This window comes from Silurus aristotelis (genome assembly GCF_946808225.1).
Source record: "Silurus aristotelis genome assembly, chromosome: 8".
Lineage (NCBI taxonomy): Eukaryota > Metazoa > Chordata > Actinopteri > Siluriformes > Siluridae > Silurus > Silurus aristotelis.
This window is the reverse complement of record NC_139581.1, coordinates 16,791,566-16,810,148: the sequence shown is the minus strand read 5'-3', so window position 1 is coordinate 16,810,148 and position 18,583 is coordinate 16,791,566. Positions and strand designations below refer to the sequence as shown.

At 38.3% G+C, this 18,583-nt stretch overlaps 1 protein-coding gene across 1 annotated transcript in view; it reads left to right on the top strand.

Moving 5' to 3' along the window:
- Window positions 1-18,242, top strand: part of cpda (carboxypeptidase D, a) — a 24,025-nt gene extending 5,783 nt beyond the window's left edge. The window contains exons 3-21 of the mRNA XM_083547652.1: window positions 2,900-3,042; window positions 3,132-3,301; window positions 4,637-5,034; window positions 5,153-5,344; window positions 5,478-5,645; window positions 5,730-5,839; window positions 5,942-6,050; window positions 8,027-8,169; window positions 8,261-8,430; window positions 9,424-9,711; window positions 11,086-11,281; window positions 11,471-11,606; window positions 12,477-12,623; window positions 12,704-12,802; window positions 13,924-13,988; window positions 15,613-15,744; window positions 15,927-16,112; window positions 16,801-16,903; window positions 17,070-18,242. Coding sequence (XP_083403778.1) covers window positions 2,900-3,042; window positions 3,132-3,301; window positions 4,637-5,034; window positions 5,153-5,344; window positions 5,478-5,645; window positions 5,730-5,839; window positions 5,942-6,050; window positions 8,027-8,169; window positions 8,261-8,430; window positions 9,424-9,711; window positions 11,086-11,281; window positions 11,471-11,606; window positions 12,477-12,623; window positions 12,704-12,802; window positions 13,924-13,988; window positions 15,613-15,744; window positions 15,927-16,112; window positions 16,801-16,903; window positions 17,070-17,296 — 3,182 coding nt within the window. The 3' untranslated portion in view covers window positions 17,297-18,242. The remainder of the gene's footprint in view (window positions 1-2,899; window positions 3,043-3,131; window positions 3,302-4,636; window positions 5,035-5,152; window positions 5,345-5,477; window positions 5,646-5,729; window positions 5,840-5,941; window positions 6,051-8,026; window positions 8,170-8,260; window positions 8,431-9,423; window positions 9,712-11,085; window positions 11,282-11,470; window positions 11,607-12,476; window positions 12,624-12,703; window positions 12,803-13,923; window positions 13,989-15,612; window positions 15,745-15,926; window positions 16,113-16,800; window positions 16,904-17,069) is intronic.
- The last annotated feature ends 341 nt before the right edge of the window (window positions 18,243-18,583 follow it).

Sequence of the window (18,583 nt, the reverse complement as noted above, 5' to 3'; positions counted from 1 at the left end):
ATCTTGTATACTTTATGGCATAATCGAAATGTATGCATATTGTACACTTAAGAAAAACCATACTCATACTGGGTAGGGCTTCTTTGCTTTTTTAAACAACCTCATTTTTACATGGCATGGATTTCACAAGCCTTTCTTTGAGATGGACGTCCATGCCGATATGACTGCCTTTTGAGATTCATGCAGATTGACTTTCATACTGCAGAACCACCTGTTTTCATTTCATCCTAAAAGGTGTTCTACTAGATTCTGATCCAGTGTCATGCCACTGGATTAGATCAGCATTGGGGATGCCACTGAGCTCATTGTCATGTTCATGTTCACCACTTTGAGAAAATGTGCTCTGTGACATTGTGACAGTGAATTGTAGTGCCAAAAGTAGCTATTAAACCATCAGTAAATTGTGGACGGAGCATAAATACATTAGCAGTAATACCAAACATGGTGTGGCATACCATTCTCATGCTATTACCCCACCTACACCAGCTTGGTCTGTTGACACATGGTAGGTTGGATCAGTGGATTAATGATTTTGGTATCAAATTTTGACCCTACCCTTTTTTGTGTGCTTAAGAAGAAATCAAAAACCGTCAGACCAGTTGAAGTTTTTCCTGTGTAGTTTTAGTGAACCTGTTCCTAATATAACCTTAGATTTCTGTTGGTTCTGCTGTTGTAGTCCATCCTAAGCTCACCACAGTTATACCGCGTGATTATCTGAGTTGGCGTCGCCTTTCTGTCAGGTTTAATCAGTTTAAACCTTCTCCATTGATCACTCTCATCAAAAACCTGAATCGTTTTTCTTTATTGCATCATTCTAGAGACTGTTGTGTAAAATCTTTCTGGAGATCTGCAGAAAAACATCTTGTCTCCTAACAAACCATGCTATTGTTAAAATCACATTTTCCCTTCATTCTGATGATTATTGTGAATAATACCTAAAGCTGCTGTCCTGCATGTACATGATTTTATGCACTGCACTGCAGTCACATGTCTCAATGCTTGCATGACTGAGCAGGGGATCACTTGAGTGTAGGTTGAAAGTATAGGTTATAGTCTTTATAGTCTGTCTTTTTTTTGTTTTTGTAGAGTTGATGCAGAAAAACCGAAAACATTGTCATCCTTGATCCACTAACTAATACTAGTCATACATAAAATTAACATAAACATAATATACTTACTTGATATTTAGATTTATTTTCTGTATTTCAGTGGGATAGCTTTTGTTCTTCAGTCCTGAGAGTGACAAATACCTTATTTCCCACATTTGCTGGCTGAATGGACACCTTTCTGGGAGGCGGCTACTGTAAGAACCGGTTGTAAAGAATGTTCTTTTCAAAGACCGTACAGTATACACAGTAAATGATTGTTTAAATGATAATGAGTTAAATTACACTATATATCACGCTGCACATATTTACTGTCACACACAAGCATGACAAGCATGGCTATGAACCTAAATGCTGTTGCAGGTGAAGCTCAAGATAGACTGAATTGATTAAAGAAGTGTTAGATAGACTTTGTTAACTCGTGACCGGCGGTAACACCAAGCTCTATTTGCATCCTTGTCACACACGGATTCTGTGCGATGATGTTATGCAAACATCAGGTGACTCAGGAGGGTTTATCTGTACCTGCATATTGCTTGTTTATTATGCTGAAGAGCTCACTGAGAGACAGAACAACACAGCAACTAAACTCCTTCACGTATTGCTTCGATACACGCAGTCCCATACAGCCCACGTTGACCTTTCTTAGTATTGTGTATTCTTTTTGAGTATAGGGACTAATAGGGGAAATGAGGCTTTAATTTGGTAAATGTAATGTTCTTTAGTTTAGATTGAACAACTTAATACAATATATTACTTAGTTAATGTTGCTGCTTGTATCACTGACTTAAAAAGTTCCACTGACCTCAAACTAAATAGGCAGGAAATCAAAAAGCAGAACGTACCCTAAGCACGACCTATTGTGGCATATTTACAATAACCTTAACCATTAACATTGTGCCTTTAACAATAACAATCCTCTAAAGCAGGATATTGATCTTTTTGGTACAAGGATATGGTTGGGGCATTTGGTTTATGTCCCCTTGTAACTGATTAATCCAGAAATATTGCTGTGTGTGTTGTATTTGGTAATTGAAGAACCGTCTTATTTCATGTTTTAAACTTCCTCTTGAGATATGCAAAGTAGGTCAAGATCAGGATGTGGTAGACACATGTTTTTATTGGAGAAGGTGGGAATGGCTTAGTAGTTAGCATGTTTGTCTTGCAACTCCAGGGTGGAGGGTTCGGATCCTGTTTGATTGTTCTGAAAGTTTCCTCCTTGTACTCTGCTTTCCTCTTCTCCAAATTGTGATGAATGCATGTAGTTTTGTCCTGGAATGATTGGCGGCCTGTTCAGGGGGTCTCCCGTCTGAATTTGAGGAATTTCTGACTATTTCTGATTATGGCTGTTAGTGACATTGTCAAACTTTTTTTTTCCACATACTGGCATCTAGACATAGACCTCCCTCTTTGTTGGACTGAAATTCTAGAGGCTTGTAACTTACACTTGCAGGGCTAGTAGTGTAAGAGTAGACTAAAGAATCTCTTTTGTAAGGAGTTGGGTTTCTTCTGTGTGTCTAAAGAGGTTTCAACTCGCATTGCCAAGGTAGCCCCTCACCCAAGGCACGTTTAAAGAGTGGATTACTCACTGAACACTCTGTGGCTGAGTGCCATTGCATAATCTCACTGTTTACTGACTGCGAGACGCGATAACTGAAAGCTCTCGCAGTACTTTGTGCCATGACGTCAGTCTTTAAATCATATGCACATGGGTTAGGTAGTTTTGAACTCGCATCCATGCGTGTAATGACATCAGTCATGTATGTTTATCTTTTGTATTATCTGTTGTGCAGGAGGAATGCAGGACTACAATTATTTAAAAGGGAACTGCCTGGAAATCACCATGGAGCTAAGTTGCTGCAAGTATCCCTTTGCTTCAGTACTAGCTACAGAATGGGACAACAATCGAGAGTCTCTGCTGGCATACATGGAGCAGGTGCAGTATTTGGGAATTCAGTTTTAGCTTGCATTTGATTAACAATCTGCGTTCGGGCAAAATATTGACTAATCTTGATCTTATTGCAGGTTCACATTGGTGCACGAGGTTTTGTCCGAGAAGCAAGAACCGGCGCTCCTCTCTCTGATGCAGTCATCCAAGTAGCCGGCATTAACCACCAAATAGCCTCCGGTCATTTCGGTGACTATTACAGACTGCTACTTCCAGGAAGCTACAATATTACAGCTGTAGCCTCTGGGTAAGCCCCTGACCAATCATGATGTAGCGTCAGACTGTCACAAGACTAGAAATGCAACTTCTTTTTTTTAGGAGCTTGCATTCAACTTCCATGTTTTTGTTGTTTATTGATCATAATGGCCAGCAAATACTGAATAAATTGCTAATATTAGGGTATTTAAACACCATGTTTGATATCTGTTGAAGAAATGCAAAATGTTAAAACAATTTAAAATAAAATGCCTACTTGGTTAAATAATATATAAAGTTATATTTTAGAATATTTTATGAAAATGTTTTTATAAAAATAAAATGAAATAAATAAAATTAATGCAATACACTTCAATCAAATTAAATTGGCACAAATCAAACAAATCAAATAACATTTTTAAAATGGGAAAACTAAATTGAATAGTTTACATTTGTTAGACCCCATTTGGGTAATTCTGTGTGTGTGTGTGTGTCTGTGTGTGTGTGTCTGTGTGTGTGTGTGTGTGTGTGTGTGTGTGTGTGTGTGTGTGTGTGTGTGTGTGTGTGTGTGTGTGTGTGCTGCTTAACTGTTCTACTTGTTTCAGCAAACTTTACCAAATGTCTTCATTACATCCATCCTTTATTTATTCACTCCCTCGATATGTGAAATTGTCAGGATTTTTTCCTTTGAAGAGAAATTCTTAAAGCTGTTCATAAAATGCTAAAAGAAAAAAAATGCTTTAGACTGTCGTAAAATGGAAGTGTCTGCAATTTCGTACAATTTTCGTACAAAACAAAGTTTTACAACGCACGGAAAATCACAATTTGTTGACCTACAAATCAGATTTCCGGTAGAAAGTGAGTAGCCACAGTGACACTGCGCTTACTCTTGGTTTTATTGTAATTAAATAAATATAATTGTTTTGCTGTTGTTTTTTTTTTCTTTTTTTTCTTTATTTTTTAACACCCCCCCCCCCCTTTTTTTATTTTATTTTTTATTTTTTTTTTTTAATGTTTTCAAGTTTAATAATAAAAAACAAAACAGTGACTGCACTCAAAGTGCAAGGCGGAGAGTAAAACAAACTTGCAGTCCGTCACTTAATACGTTCGTCAGGGAACTTTTAAGTGTGCTCTGCACGTAAAAAGGATTGCATTCGGTACACATGTGCACCAAACCGAAAGCTCTGTATTATTTTAGAACTTTTAAAGAAATATGACAACCCTAACAAACTAAATGCTAATGACAGCACTACTAATTAAAGCAGTATTATCTGCTGTTTAAATACTTCTCCTGGAACGTTGTTTTGTTATTCATCATACACTGTTCACACACACACCACTTAAAATTTATTAAAGTTTCACTGTTTGTGTTTCTTGTGTAATTTAGGTGTGTTCCAATGACCATGTCTGGTGTGCAAGTAATGGAAGGCAAAGCTACAGAACTCAACTTCACACTCGAATGTCTAAATGATGAGAGCATCAGTCACACAACCAATTTGTCTACTACACCATCTACCCCATTGATAACCAATAGCAGCACCAGTCATACCAGCCCCAGCATGCCCAGTGAAATTGGCGTGACTTCAACCAGCTCTGCGCCAACAGCAAGCCTGCAGCAGCCTCAGGAGTTCAGGCATCACCAAAACAGCGACATGGAGTTCTTCCTGCAGAGGTTCAGCACTAAATATCCCTCTATCACACGTCTCTACTCCATCGGGAAGTCCGTTCAAAGCCGCTTGCTTTGGGTCTTGGAGATCTCTGATAACCCAGGCAAACATGAGCAAGGTGCTGCGGTTCTTTACTTCTTACAAAATCATGTTAAATATTAATACTTCCTCATAACTTGTTTTAAACCAAGTGTTAGGTCTATGTTGTATTTTAAACGATTCAATGTTTCCTTAAGGTGAACCCGAGTTTAAGTATATTGCTAACATGCATGGCAACGAGGTGGTGGGCCGGGAGCTGCTTTTAAACCTGATCGAGTACCTGTGCAGTAACTACGGCAGCGACCCCGAGGTCACGCAGCTTGTCAACAACACCCGCATCCACATCATGCCCTCGATGAATCCAGATGGCTATGAAGTTGCAGTAGAGGGTAAGGAATAGTTTGAAAGTCACCCTGTAATTTGAATAGGATTGTACTTTGATGCTCAGCATTCTTTGTTTTCTTTCTATTGCAATACAGATTTTTGTTTCATGATTATCTGATCTTGTGTAATTCTCTACAGGAGACATCAGTAGCTACCAAGGGCGTAATAACAGCAACAACTACGACCTTAACCGCAATTTTCCTGATCAGTTCCAAACCATTACTGATCCCAGACAACCAGAGACTATAGCAGTGATGAACTGGGCTAAAAGCTACCCATTTGTACTGTCAGCTAACCTTCATGGAGGTTAATGTTCTTAATGTTAATCAAGTTCCTGGACCGGTGTGCTATGATATGCCCGTAATTGCATGTGTATGTTTTTCTTTTTAGGATCCCTGGTGGTAAATTACCCTTATGATGATGATGCAGAGGGCATTAGTAGATACAGCAAATCTCCCGACGATGCCACTTTTAAAATGGTCGCCCTTGCTTACTCGCGGGTGAGTCTTTTGGACTTGTTTCCCGTTTCCAAGTACAATCGTTAATCTATTAACTTATTATCTGGAGGAACTTGGTACAGAAATGATTTTCTTGTGTTTTAGGAAAATCCGCTCATGTATGAAGGGCACCCTTGTAAAGATGTTAAAGAATACCTAGATGAGAACTTCAAGGACGGTATTACTAACGGAGCTGCTTGGTACAATGTACCAGGTAAGTGGTTTATTTTTTTTATTTATTTTTTTTTAATCAAAGAATGATGTAGTTCTATAACTTCCACACTTCCCACAGTTTTTGCGCAGACACATTAAACACTCAGATTTTTGCACTCTTTGCTTTAACTAACCTTTACATTGTTATTTTTTATTTATTGCATGCCTTATTGCCTATGTTTGTGGATACTGCTGGAAGCTGTCAATTTCCAATTGGGATGAATAAAATGTATATAAAATAATAAAGTTAACTTTCTATAAAAAAAAAAAAAGGAAAATTTCCCTTGAGCATTAATAAATTATCTATCTATCTATCTATCTATCTATCTATCTATCTATCTATCTATCTATCTATCTATCTATCTATCTATCTATCTATCTAGGCTTAGCAATTTATAGTCTTATTCAAAAATGAATAAAAAAAATTATTTATTTATTTATTTATTTATTTAAAAAAGTTTTAGCTTTATACAGGTAGTCCCAGAGTTATATAAAAAAATATTTTTTTTATTTCTATTGCCGTTGCCAGACACTGAAACAGAGCACACAGTGTGCTTCACCCTCAAGTCAAGTCAAGTTTATTTCTATAGTGCTTTTCACAACGGACATTGTCTCAAAGCAGCTTTACAGAAATCAAGAGTCAAGGTGAATAGGGTGCATTTATCCCTGATGAGCAGCCTGTGAGCAGACTGTGGAAAGGAAAATCTCCCTTAGATGTTATGTGGAAGAAACCTTGAGAGGAACCAGACTCAAAAGGGGAACCCATCCTCATTTGGGTGACATCAAGAGTGTGATCATAAATCTTTAAACAATACAGAACACTGGAGAGTGAGAAATAACATGAGCACTGGAGGTTAAGATTATGAGTAATGATCTTTCTACAGTCTTATACAGTCATTGTGGTAATAAAACTAGGAGCTACTGAGCAACTCATAAAATAGCTCAACATTTGCGATCATCACAGATCCAACACCAGCTTCTCCATGCCAGGTCCAATGTCAAAACTCCACACGTGAAGTGGGATCCAATTGGCACTGGTAAGTCTCTAGATGGTACAGGAAGTTTGCGAGTTCGGCATCTATTTCTTTAAAGGTCCATAATCTTCATGAAGTGGGACGTGACTGGGGCTGGAGCAACCTCAGGATGCCTCGGGATGGGGAGGGAACGAGAAGCAGTGGAGAGAAATTAGCATAGCTGCTGTTCATGATATTAACAGCACAAGTTGATAATGTGCATTTGATCAGATGTACTGGAGCACAAGTTTATGATGTGATGTGTAGGCCTTGTTGAAAAGATAAGTTTTTAATCTGCACTTAAACTGAGAGTGTGTCTGAGCCTCGAACACTGTCAGGAAGACTATTCCAGTCAGGAAGACTATATCCTTCTACTCATGAACCAGTGCTCGTCCATATACTGTAAAGGTTATACGTTAAGATGATGTAAATTGCTCCGTTTTGCTGTACTGTAATTTGTTAGATTATTAACAAATTGTTTAATAATAAAAAAATTACAGTGTACTACCCTATTTTTATTATTATTTTTTATTTGTCTGGAGCTCTAACAGAATGGCCATTAGCTTCTAGGTCAGCTCTCTTTTCAAGGCCTTTCTTCCCAGATTACTCAGTTTGAGCTAGACAAACTTGTTCCATTTATGAATTATGGAGGTCAAAGTGCTCTTTGGTATCTTCAATGCAGTAGTTTTTTCTTCCCTTCTCCGTATCTCTGCCTCCACACACTTCTGTCTCTGAGCTCTGCGTGCAGTTCCTTTGACCTTATGGCTTTTTTTCTTTCCTCGGAATCTTGTCATCCTGGAAAAAAAAAAAAACAATTGTAAACAAAATACAAGTCTTATATTTAGATTGAAACACACGCACGCTGTCAAAAATGGAAATCAGCATTTCTCTCCGCAGTATCAGAGTTATCCTTTGCATATACATAGTCTGTGTGATTGAGCATTGTGTTTTTGTGTATCTCTAGGTGGTATGCAGGACTGGAACTATCTTAACACTAACTGCTTTGAGGTGACTATAGAGCTGGGCTGTGTGAAGTATCCTCCAGCAAAGGACCTGCCACAATATTGGGAGCACAACCGGAGATCTCTACTGCAGTTTATTCACCAGGTTTGCATTCTGTTCCATTCTTTCTGACTCATTTCTACTTGATTTTGGTGTGCATAGCTCATCTTTCTTGCATTCCATTTTTGATCTGTAGGTCCACAGAGGAGTGAAGGGGATGGTGACTGACAGTAAGGATGGGACCGGTATCCCTAATGCCACAATTACTGTTGAAGGCATCGATCATCCCATCTCCACCAACAAAGGTGGAGATTACTGGCGTCTGCTTGTACCGGGAACATACCACCTGACTGCCTCTGCCCAAGGGTAATCTACCTGATTGCATTTGGTAGAATTTTTCAAAACTAGATTTATATCATTATGCAGTTCAGTCTGATTAGAGAGTAGGTATTGATTTTTTAGCAGCAATAGTGCCAACTTTAAATATTGATATACTATTTTAATACACTCACTCTAAAAGAAAATGTAGAGCAGATGTTCCACCATAATCTAACTAATTATTCTATTGTTATGTGATAAAGAAGATTGCTGATCTGGTGATGTGTAAGCAGCATTTAATATTTATAGAAGAAGTCTCAGGTTTCTGTGCTTAATAATAGTCAGTAAGGTCTTTTCTAAAGTCTGTGATGCTTTTCAGGTTTTTCTGTATTTTTCAAATTGCATTTTTTGTATTTTTATTTTTTTTATTAGTGAGAAGGAAAAGAGAGCTTTTTTTTTTTTTTTTTTATAGCTGTTATACCATAATTAACTGGAGCTAACTATTCTCATGGACATTATACTCCATAGAAATGTAACTTTAAACATTTAAAGTATTATGTGTCATAAGTCATCATTAAGAAAATAAAAATCAATGGATTTGTTTTTTCGAATTGCTGTGATAGAAATAAAACACACTGGGACATGCTGTAATTGGACGATGATCAACTTCGGTGTTTTTACAGTGACTAAGTTCTGTAGTAAGCCACATGGTGACACCCTGTTTTATTTATAATAATTATTATTATTTGCTTTCATTTTTAAATTGAGACTAAACATTTAAATTTACATTTATGGAATTTGGCCCATACACAAAATTACTTTTATGTAATTTATACAACTAAGCAATTGGCAGTTAAGGGCCTTGCTCAAGGGCCAAGCAGGGACAGCTTGGTGTTGCTTGGATTTGAACGTACAATCTTCTGATTAGAAGTCCAATATCTAAACTTTGTTGTACAAAAAGTCTTTTGCTTTTGGCTTTGCTAATGGAAAAATCATTTGTATGTATTTAAACCAGTCTTGTATTTTTTACAATCTCTACAGCTATAAATCTGTTGTCACTTACGCCACCGTGCCTGAGGGTGATGCTGAGATTGTCGACTTTAAGCTGACTCGTATACGGAGTGACACAGGCATCCCTGCTGCCCCTTCAGACTTAAGTGAGGAGGAGTTTCAGAGCTTCATCAAGCAGCTCTCAGTGGGACCTGGACTGGACCAACTTATCCAGAACACAGCCACTACCAGCAGCTTCCGTTATCGTGGATACAAAGAGACGTCCGAGTTCCTGCGAAGCCTTAACCTCAACTTCCCCAAGATCACCTCTTTACGCAGGTTCTGGTCTTTTATATCTACTCCCAGCTGACTGTTTCATTTTTTTTTTTTTACTCGTTCCTGGCAACTTTCCTTTCCAATCATCTATAATTTAAATATAAAAAGTAACTTTCTTTCGGCTTCTCCCGTTAGGGGTCGCCACAGCCGATCCTCCGCACGTTTGATTTGGCACATGTTTTACGCTGGATGCCCTTCCTAACGCAACCCTCCCCAATTTATCCGGGCTTGGGACCGGCACTAAGAGTGGCTGGGGATGGTTCCCTGACCGGGGATCGAACCCGGGTCGCAGCGGTGAGAGCGCTGCATCTTAACCACTAGACCACCAGGGGACCCTATAATTTCAATATGATGAGTCTAAATTCAGTGTATCCAACTTGTGAAGACAAGCCCTGTACTAAAGCATATCCTGTTTGTCTACAAAAAAAACATCCTTTGCCAACTCACTCTCTTATGGGGATGAATATTATGTCTGTAATGCAACTAGTGAATAATATTTGAGCCTCTCTGTCTCAGCTAGGATCATGGTGTACTTAAAAATAAGGAGGACATGACCTCAGGGAAGATTCTGAATATGTAGAAACAAGGGCATGATTACAGCTGTTGTAGATTATGCTAAGATTACATTTTGTAAGTCGGTTGCAAAAGACCTTGCTGTTGAAGACACGATTGAGCAATTTCCTGTTTCTACACTCAGATTTTTACAGGTTTGCGATAATCTGTGGAACATGTCAGTCTGTGCCAAGTGTAGTATGTAGAACACAAACAACACAGAAAGAAGGAGGCCAACTGACTGAGGCCTGGTTTCAAACTGCACAACAAAATACACTGCCATGATTAGACAAGAGCATTCAGGGAGATATGGGAAATGTTTATATAGCTGGATATCATCTCTGCATGCATTGTGTATTACCCATGAATAATCTGGGTACTCTTGTATTGAGACTGTACATACACTAGATCTGTAGCATGTATTTATCATTAATACTTGCATATATTAGACTTCTTCTTTATTAGAGTACTGTTGATCGATTTACACAATATAGACAAGATTTTTGAGACACCTGGCATTCACAGCAATATGCTGTTTTTCCTCCTTGTTTTTGAGTGTGGAAATATAATTCCGCTTATCATTGAGCTCTCAGGTTAAACCTGGTGATAAATCTTCTTAAAAAAAACGTGTAAACAGAAAATTAAAGCTTTTGAGTATAAGCAGATTACTCACCATTAAATGCTTTCTTGTTCCATTTAAGTGACCTGTACATTTTGTGTTCAGTGTACCTTCACATTCCTTCACACATCTTAAATAATCTATAGATTAGTTTCTTTTTTTTAATGCACATATTTTGGAGGAGTGACCTTGTTTATTCTGTCTAGTCTTGGTCAGAGTTCGGAGTTCAGGAAAATTTGGGCACTGGAGATCTCCAACTCTCCTGAAGTGATCGAGCCATCGAAGCCCAAGATCCGATTTGCGGCTGGCATTCATGGCAATGCTCCAGTGGGCACAGAGCTGCTGCTGGAGTTTGCTGCTTATCTGTGCATCCACTACGGAAAGAATGCTGCTCTTACTAGGGTGAGATTGTCTGCTCTTGGTTTATACGTGTTTAAAAATCATAATTGTTTGTCTCAGTACTTTGGATCAAATCCACTGAGGTAGTTTAATTTACACAGTGCTGTTAGACATTTCTTCATACACGTAAAAACATTTTTATTGTACTGTATAACACTGTGGTCGAAATTGCTTTTGTCTCTCTCTGTTTAGTTAATCAACGAGACAAGAATTGTGCTACTTCCTTCCATTAACCCAGATGGCCGTGAGCTTGCTAAAGAAAAGGAGTGCACCTCCACTGTGGGCATGACCAACGCAAATAGCAAAGACCTCGACACTGATTTCTTTGGTAAGCATTTTTTTTTTTATTCTAAGAAAAACAACCACCATAACCAGCCTTTACAGCTCGCACAACAAAAATGCTGCCGAGTGGCATTGTAGTGTATGGGCATCTGTATGGGCATGTATGCAGTCTTTCACTGGGTTATTCAGTTTCCTCCCACCTTCCTAGAACAGCCTGGTGGATTGGGTATGTTATATTGCGCCTCGGTCTGAATGTTTGTGTGGTGCCCTGTGAAAGACCGGTGTCCCGGTCTCTCTAACCTGTATTCTTGCTCATGATCTACCGCAACCAAAATCACAATACAATGGTGTGGCGATTTCTGAGTATCTACAATCCGCCTAGTTCATAATGTAGGTTATTTTTTAGAATTTACAAGAATTGAAGGCAAGTCAAGTAGGCTTTAATAGTCATGTCAACCAAAAACAGTGCAGTACACAGTGAAGCAAAACAACGTTCCCCCAGGACGAAGGCTCTACATCAAACAACATAAATTAACAGAAAGGAACATGGAACTACACAAAACTCACCACTAACAACATAAAGTGCACATTCAGGGCAAAAAAGGACAATATATTACAAGGAGCTGACCAGTATGTCCAGGAGGTTTGTCCAAATGGATTGTCCGTATAAAAATAAACACAGTACATGTAAACATGGCTTTATTGAAGCAGGAAAATGCGCAAAAACAGCAATTTTTGTGCAAAAACGAAGTGTGTGTGTGTGTGTGTGTGTGTGTGTGTGTGTGTGTGTGTGTGTGTGTGTGTGTGTGTGTGTGTGTGCGCGCAAAAGAGAGTCAGTCAGTTAGTCTAGTCCCTTCATGGAATAAGTCTGTCATGAATTGTCTACAGATTGTAATGTATATTTGGTGTTTTCTAGGTAATGCATCCCAGCGTGCCACAGAAGCTCAGCCTGAGACTCGTGCTGTGATGGACCTGATACAGGAGAAGGGCTTCACTCTGTCAGTGGCGCTGGATGGGGGTTCTGTTTTGGTTACTTACCCCTACGATAAACCAGTTCAACCAGGTCTCCTTTCTTTCCCTTAAGGATCCGATTGCTTTCAGTAGTTGCTGCAGTATGTTTAAATTCCTGCTGTTTATTTTCAGTCGAAAATGAGAGTACCTTGAAGTATCTGGCTACCGTGTATGCCAGCAACCATCCCACAATGCATTTAGGAGACACCGGATGCCAAGACGATGGCCAGAGTATGTGAACTGCTTTATACTTCTTGTTACACTTTGAATATACAGTGGATTACAAGATTAATTAGTTCATTCAAAACCGCTCGTGTTCCAATATGCTCTTTCTCACATGTTGAAGAGTGAAAGGGAAAGTTTGTAGGACTGTGGTGAGACCTGCGATGTTGTATGGTTTAGAGACAGTGGCATTGAGTAAAAGACAGGAGGTGGAGCTGGAGGTAGCAGAGCTGAAGATGTTGAGGTTTACGTTGGAAGTGACGACAATGGACAGGATTAGAAACAAGTTTATTAGAGGGACAGTGCATGTAGGACATTTTAAAGACAAGGTGAGGGAGGCACGATTGAGATGGTTTGGACATGTGCAGAGGAGGGACATGGGGTATATCGGTAGGAGAATGCTGAGGATGGGGCCACCAGGAAGGAGGAAAAGAGGAAGACCAAGGAGGAGGTTTATGGATGTGGTGAAGGAAGACATGCAGGTAGTTGGTTTGAAAGAGGCAGATGTAGAGGACAGTGGGGTGTGGAGACGGATGATCCACTGTGGCGACCCCAAATGGGAGAAGCCAAAAGAAGAGGAAGATTTTAAATGGTTATTCTTTTTGCAACCTTCTTCCCAGTGCTATCACTACATTTCTTTGGACCCATGATGCTAAATTTATAGTGAAATAAAACAAAAACACTATAAAACCAGACAGAAAGCACAATATTCACACAAGAGAATGCATTTAGAACAATCTATATGAAGACTGAGCATGAAGCATGGTGACCGAGTTGACGAGCGACGAGCAGAATGCGTGACTGGAACCAAATGTGTGAAAAGAAATGCTCGTCTTCCTGAAATATGCTTGTACTCCTACAAAGATTTTTACTAGTAAAACCACTCGTACACTGTACCCACTCGTACCCACTACAAGGGACTCGTACACCAGGGTTCCACTGTATTTAATTGTAACTTTAATTTTCCACATCTGAGAAAACTCTTTTTGGTGTATCAAGTTCATTGTAATTATGGAACAAAGTATGGAAAATTATGGAAAAAATGAAGAGCAGCTAAAGTTTTCTATATTTAAATATATATACAAACAATCAGTTTTAATTAAAATCTTTAAATGATGATTTGATTTCAGTGGGAAACATCCCTGACGGAGTGTTGCGGGCAGCAGAGAAACACAGTCACATGGGCAGCATGAAGGTAAGTTAGACTGTCGACCATCTGCCATTCACTCCCAGAATTACCTAATGTCGTTTTCTAAAATTCCCACTGCCGTAAAATCAGGCATAAATACAAAATATTATTAAGGACAAATAAACATTTGAAGCTCCTTCATATGTCTAGATTCTCAAAGTAGGATTTGCACACCTCTAGGTGGGTGTGATGAATAGTCAGAAGGCCTGTGATTGCATTTTAATTAAACATATTAGTGGTGTAACGGTACACAGAATTCACGGTTTGGTACGTACCTCGGTTTTTAAGTCGCGGTTTGGTTCAATTTTGGTATGGAATTTTTGGACATTTGTGGACATAACAGTTAAATAAAATGAAATAGAATGCGTGCTTGGTTAAATAACATAAAACATTTTTTTTATAATATTTTATTAAAATGAAATGAAATCAATCGAGTAATCAATTAAATTAGCACAAATTAAATTGATTAAATACAATTAAATCAATAAAAATTAATTAAAAATTTAAGTTTACATTTGTTATACTTAATTTGTGTAGTGTGTGTGTGTGTGTGTGTGTGTGTGTGTGTGTGTGTGTGTGTGTGTGTGTGTGTGTGTGTGTGTGTTTTACATTTAATATTTAATTGATCAGATTTTATACCAAACCGTAAGCTCTGTAACTTCATTAGGAATACGTGTTCCATTACACCCCTAAGATAGAGAGAGAGAGAGAAAAAGGAACAAAGTTTTTTGATTCCCTGCAGATTTTTGAGTTTTACCCCCTTAATTTTTATGGTAGGTTTTTATTTTTTACAGAGAGAGAAAAGATATATATATATAAACATTAAAGAATGGTCATAAATTAATTTGTATTTGCAGGTATACAATCTATTCCCTGACAAATACAAAATTAAGTTATATATAATATTAATTTATTATTCTTTTTTATATTATTTCTCGTTCTGTTAAAATAAAGCTACCATTAAAATTCTAGACTCCTAATTCCATTTGTAAGAGTGTAAATTTACTAAATTGGCAGGGGATGAAATCATTTCCCCAATGACAGACAGACAGACTCTTAAAAAAAAAAAAAAAAAAAATCATTTAAATCTATACTTTAACATGTGTGTTGTGTGGTTTAACATTAGTAATGCTAGTTTGACCTCTGTGGATGAAACATTTAGGTACTTGCTAAAATCTTGAGCCTTTGTAAAAGTCAGGCAGGGCGGGTAAAACGTGGTCTATGATACATTTCCTTGCTATGGTCAGGAAACCACTTATCATTGTTTCCTGATTGTATGTGATGTACCAAATTAGTGAGCCCACACCAGAACATGGGCAGCGTGATACAAAACACACTACTGACTTTGAATTCATGCAATTTGCCCACTGACTCAGTTTGTAAATAATCAACACCGGGGGAAGATTGAAGATAATGTCCATAGGCCAGGGATATCCAATATATTATGGAACATGTACAAAAAAATTTCCTTTCTGGAAAAGTCCTAATTTGTAAAATGTTACTGGGCAGATTTTTTTAACAGTATGGCAAAGATTATTTGATCATTGCTGAAATATACAGTGTATTTCTGTTTGTTTTGTATTCATTTAACTTCTTTGTGATTCCTAACTGTTGTTTGGTTGTATTCTAGGACTTCAGTGTAGACTTTGGTCACTGTCCTGAGATTACAGTATATACCAGCTGCTGCCTGTTCCCCCCAGTTGATCAGCTGCCCACCCTTTGGACTGAGAACAGGAAGTCTTTGCTCAGCATGTTGGTAGAGGTCTGTTAGCTTCTTTTATCTGTCCATAATCCTTTGATCGGTTTCTAAATGTCATATTTGGCTCCTAGTTCCATTTATACTGCTGTCTGCTGATGGATTGTAAAATATATCAATCTTTGTTAAGACTGTAAGTCCTATTTTTTGGCCTAAACTGTTTATGTAATTTCGTCTTTTTCATGTAGGTCCATAAAGGAGTTCGTGGTATTGCAAAGGACAAAAGTGGCAAGCCCATAGTGGGGGCAATGATCGTGCTGAACGGTGGCGTGCGAGTGTTCACTGGTGAGGGAGGATTCTTCCATGCGCTGTTGGCTCCAGGATCACACAGCATCGAAGCAGTAGCGGAGGGATATCAACAACAGCGGCAAAAGGTTTGAGAAATTTTATGAAAACAAGGAATGTACTGATCCGATGTGTGTCAGTATAAGCCTGATATTGTCCTGAACATCTGAATGAGTAGAGGATAGACATACATTTTTATTTCCTTTACACTGAGAAGGTCTGTGATTTTGATTGACTCAACATCGATCTGGCATGTGAAACATGACATGTGAACACTCGGATCAGTATCGAACAAGGGTTAACAAAGTTCATCCAAACCCTGAGATGATGAATTTCAATATTGTTATAGAAAATCTGTTTAAAAAAAAAAAAATGAGATGCTAGTTTTCATGATGATTACATTTTAACCCATTTCTTGCAGGAGGTGGCCTACAGGTGAAAATCTAGCTTATGTAATTTTAAAATGCATCCTATATAGTGTATACAGTATGTCAACTGTGCACGCTGCTTGTTGTGTATATCCTGTTTGATGGCTGGGCTTAACTTCTATTTCCTCAATTATTGGAGATATTGAATTACAGCAGGAACTGGAATAAACATTTGAGCTGAATTTCCAAATGCAGCTTGTGGCTCGTAGTTTTATCCATGCGGAGTAGTGATAAAGTAACATTTTGAAAACGAAAACTAGAATCAAAGGATCTATTCGAAGCAAAGAAACCGATCTAAATGTATATCATTTCTATAGTTAGTTAATTGTTGTTCTTTTGCTTCCTCCAGGTGATTGTCTCATCATATGAGGCAGCAAGCTCCATCATTTTTGAGTTTGATATGGATAACCGCATCTTTGGTTTACCACGAGAGTTAGTGGTGGCATCTGCAGGTAAGATGCAACCTGAGCAGCAGGGAATCATAATTTGGTTGTGACATATTAGAACATATTAGAAAGCAGGAAGAAAGTTGTTTGTTAAGTTCAACATGCTTTTTACAGGTTTTTTATTTGTGCAGTTGTTGTCATCCCCGAAAAATGTCTGTTTTCTCTTATTCAGCTGCAGCTATGACCGCTCTGGCCATCACCGCCTTCATTATCTGGTGTGTGTGTTCCGCAAAGTCCAACAGACAGAAGGACGGATTCCACCGTCTGCGCCAGCACCGGGACGACTACGAGGACGAGATCCGGCTCACATCTATGGGCTCCAAGAAGTCCCTGCTGAGCCATGAGTTCCTGGATGAGAGCGAAAGCGATGAAGACACACTGTATGCCAACAAGCTCTGATACTTAAAGCTCACACCCTACTTTACCATCCTGTTGGTGTCACTAAGAGATCCAGAAGACCAGGGTTTAACTAGTTTCTCTCCAAACCAGCAGGGGGTGCTCAACTCACAGGCCTTTCTGCACAGACTGCCATGAAATCCATCCCAGGATGCACTTTACTGGCCTAGTGAGATCAGACTGTTAATGTATGCAACCTTACAATCTGCTCTCAACCAACATGCTATTTATTTGAGGCTAAATTATACTTGTTTAACGTGTGGAAATATTCTACACGTCTCTTACAATCAGCACATCGCAAACTCACATCAGCAGCAGCCCAAAAACTCAGCAGGATTACTAAACACAGTGCCTTGTTTGATTAGTCTAAGCCATTGCTGCCTGTTGGCTATTGCTGGGGTGCGAGGATCAGCATAATGTGTGTAAGTTCAGTTCTCCTTTTGGAAGCGCTCTGAATTTGGGTTGTAATCAGGAGACTTGTTATTATTATTGCTTTGAAATTCATTGTCCCACACAGTATGTGACAATATTTACAGTCTTTTCAGCTGAAGTTCTTTCTTATGATTTTAATACTGAGATCAATTATGGGTAAATATGAGCCTCAAAACCTCAATGTCGAAATACTTTAAATAAATATATATATATAATTACGGGGAAAATTGATTTATTTCTAGTGTTTTTTTTACTGGACAGTGCAGTACGGTAACTAATTTGAGACATTACATTTTATCATGGGTTTCATTTATAAGGCTACTGTAACAGAATACTTAATTTCTTTCCAGAGTAACAAGTGAATCATGTGGGTCATGTTTAAAGTCGTCTAGACCGGTGTTTGGTCAAACAGCCCAAAAACCTTCAGCAGATTTATTTTATGGATACACGTATGTTGAGGAAGTCTTGTAACATTGTATTCGGTCCACTATGTGTATAGAATAAAAGATATCCTGAAGTGTTTTATTCCGTTTTATACCAGCCACCAATTTGGCAAAAAAAACAAAAAAAAACATGCAATTGTTACTTTAATAAGAAAGGACACATGGGTTTTAACTGTTTGTTGTTCTACTTGATATTGTGGAACATCCAAAACATACTTTATACCCAATCTTCCTGTTATGATTTCATTACAGTAGCTATAAACAGTTGCTTCACCAGCCTCCCTTTTGTATCTTTTCCTCTATTGATATTAGGACAAATCAAAACACAGTCTGGGTAAACTTATCTATCCTGAAGACTTTTCTGTGTTGGAGACTGTTGAATTTTACAGAAAACTACTCCATATCAGACTATAGA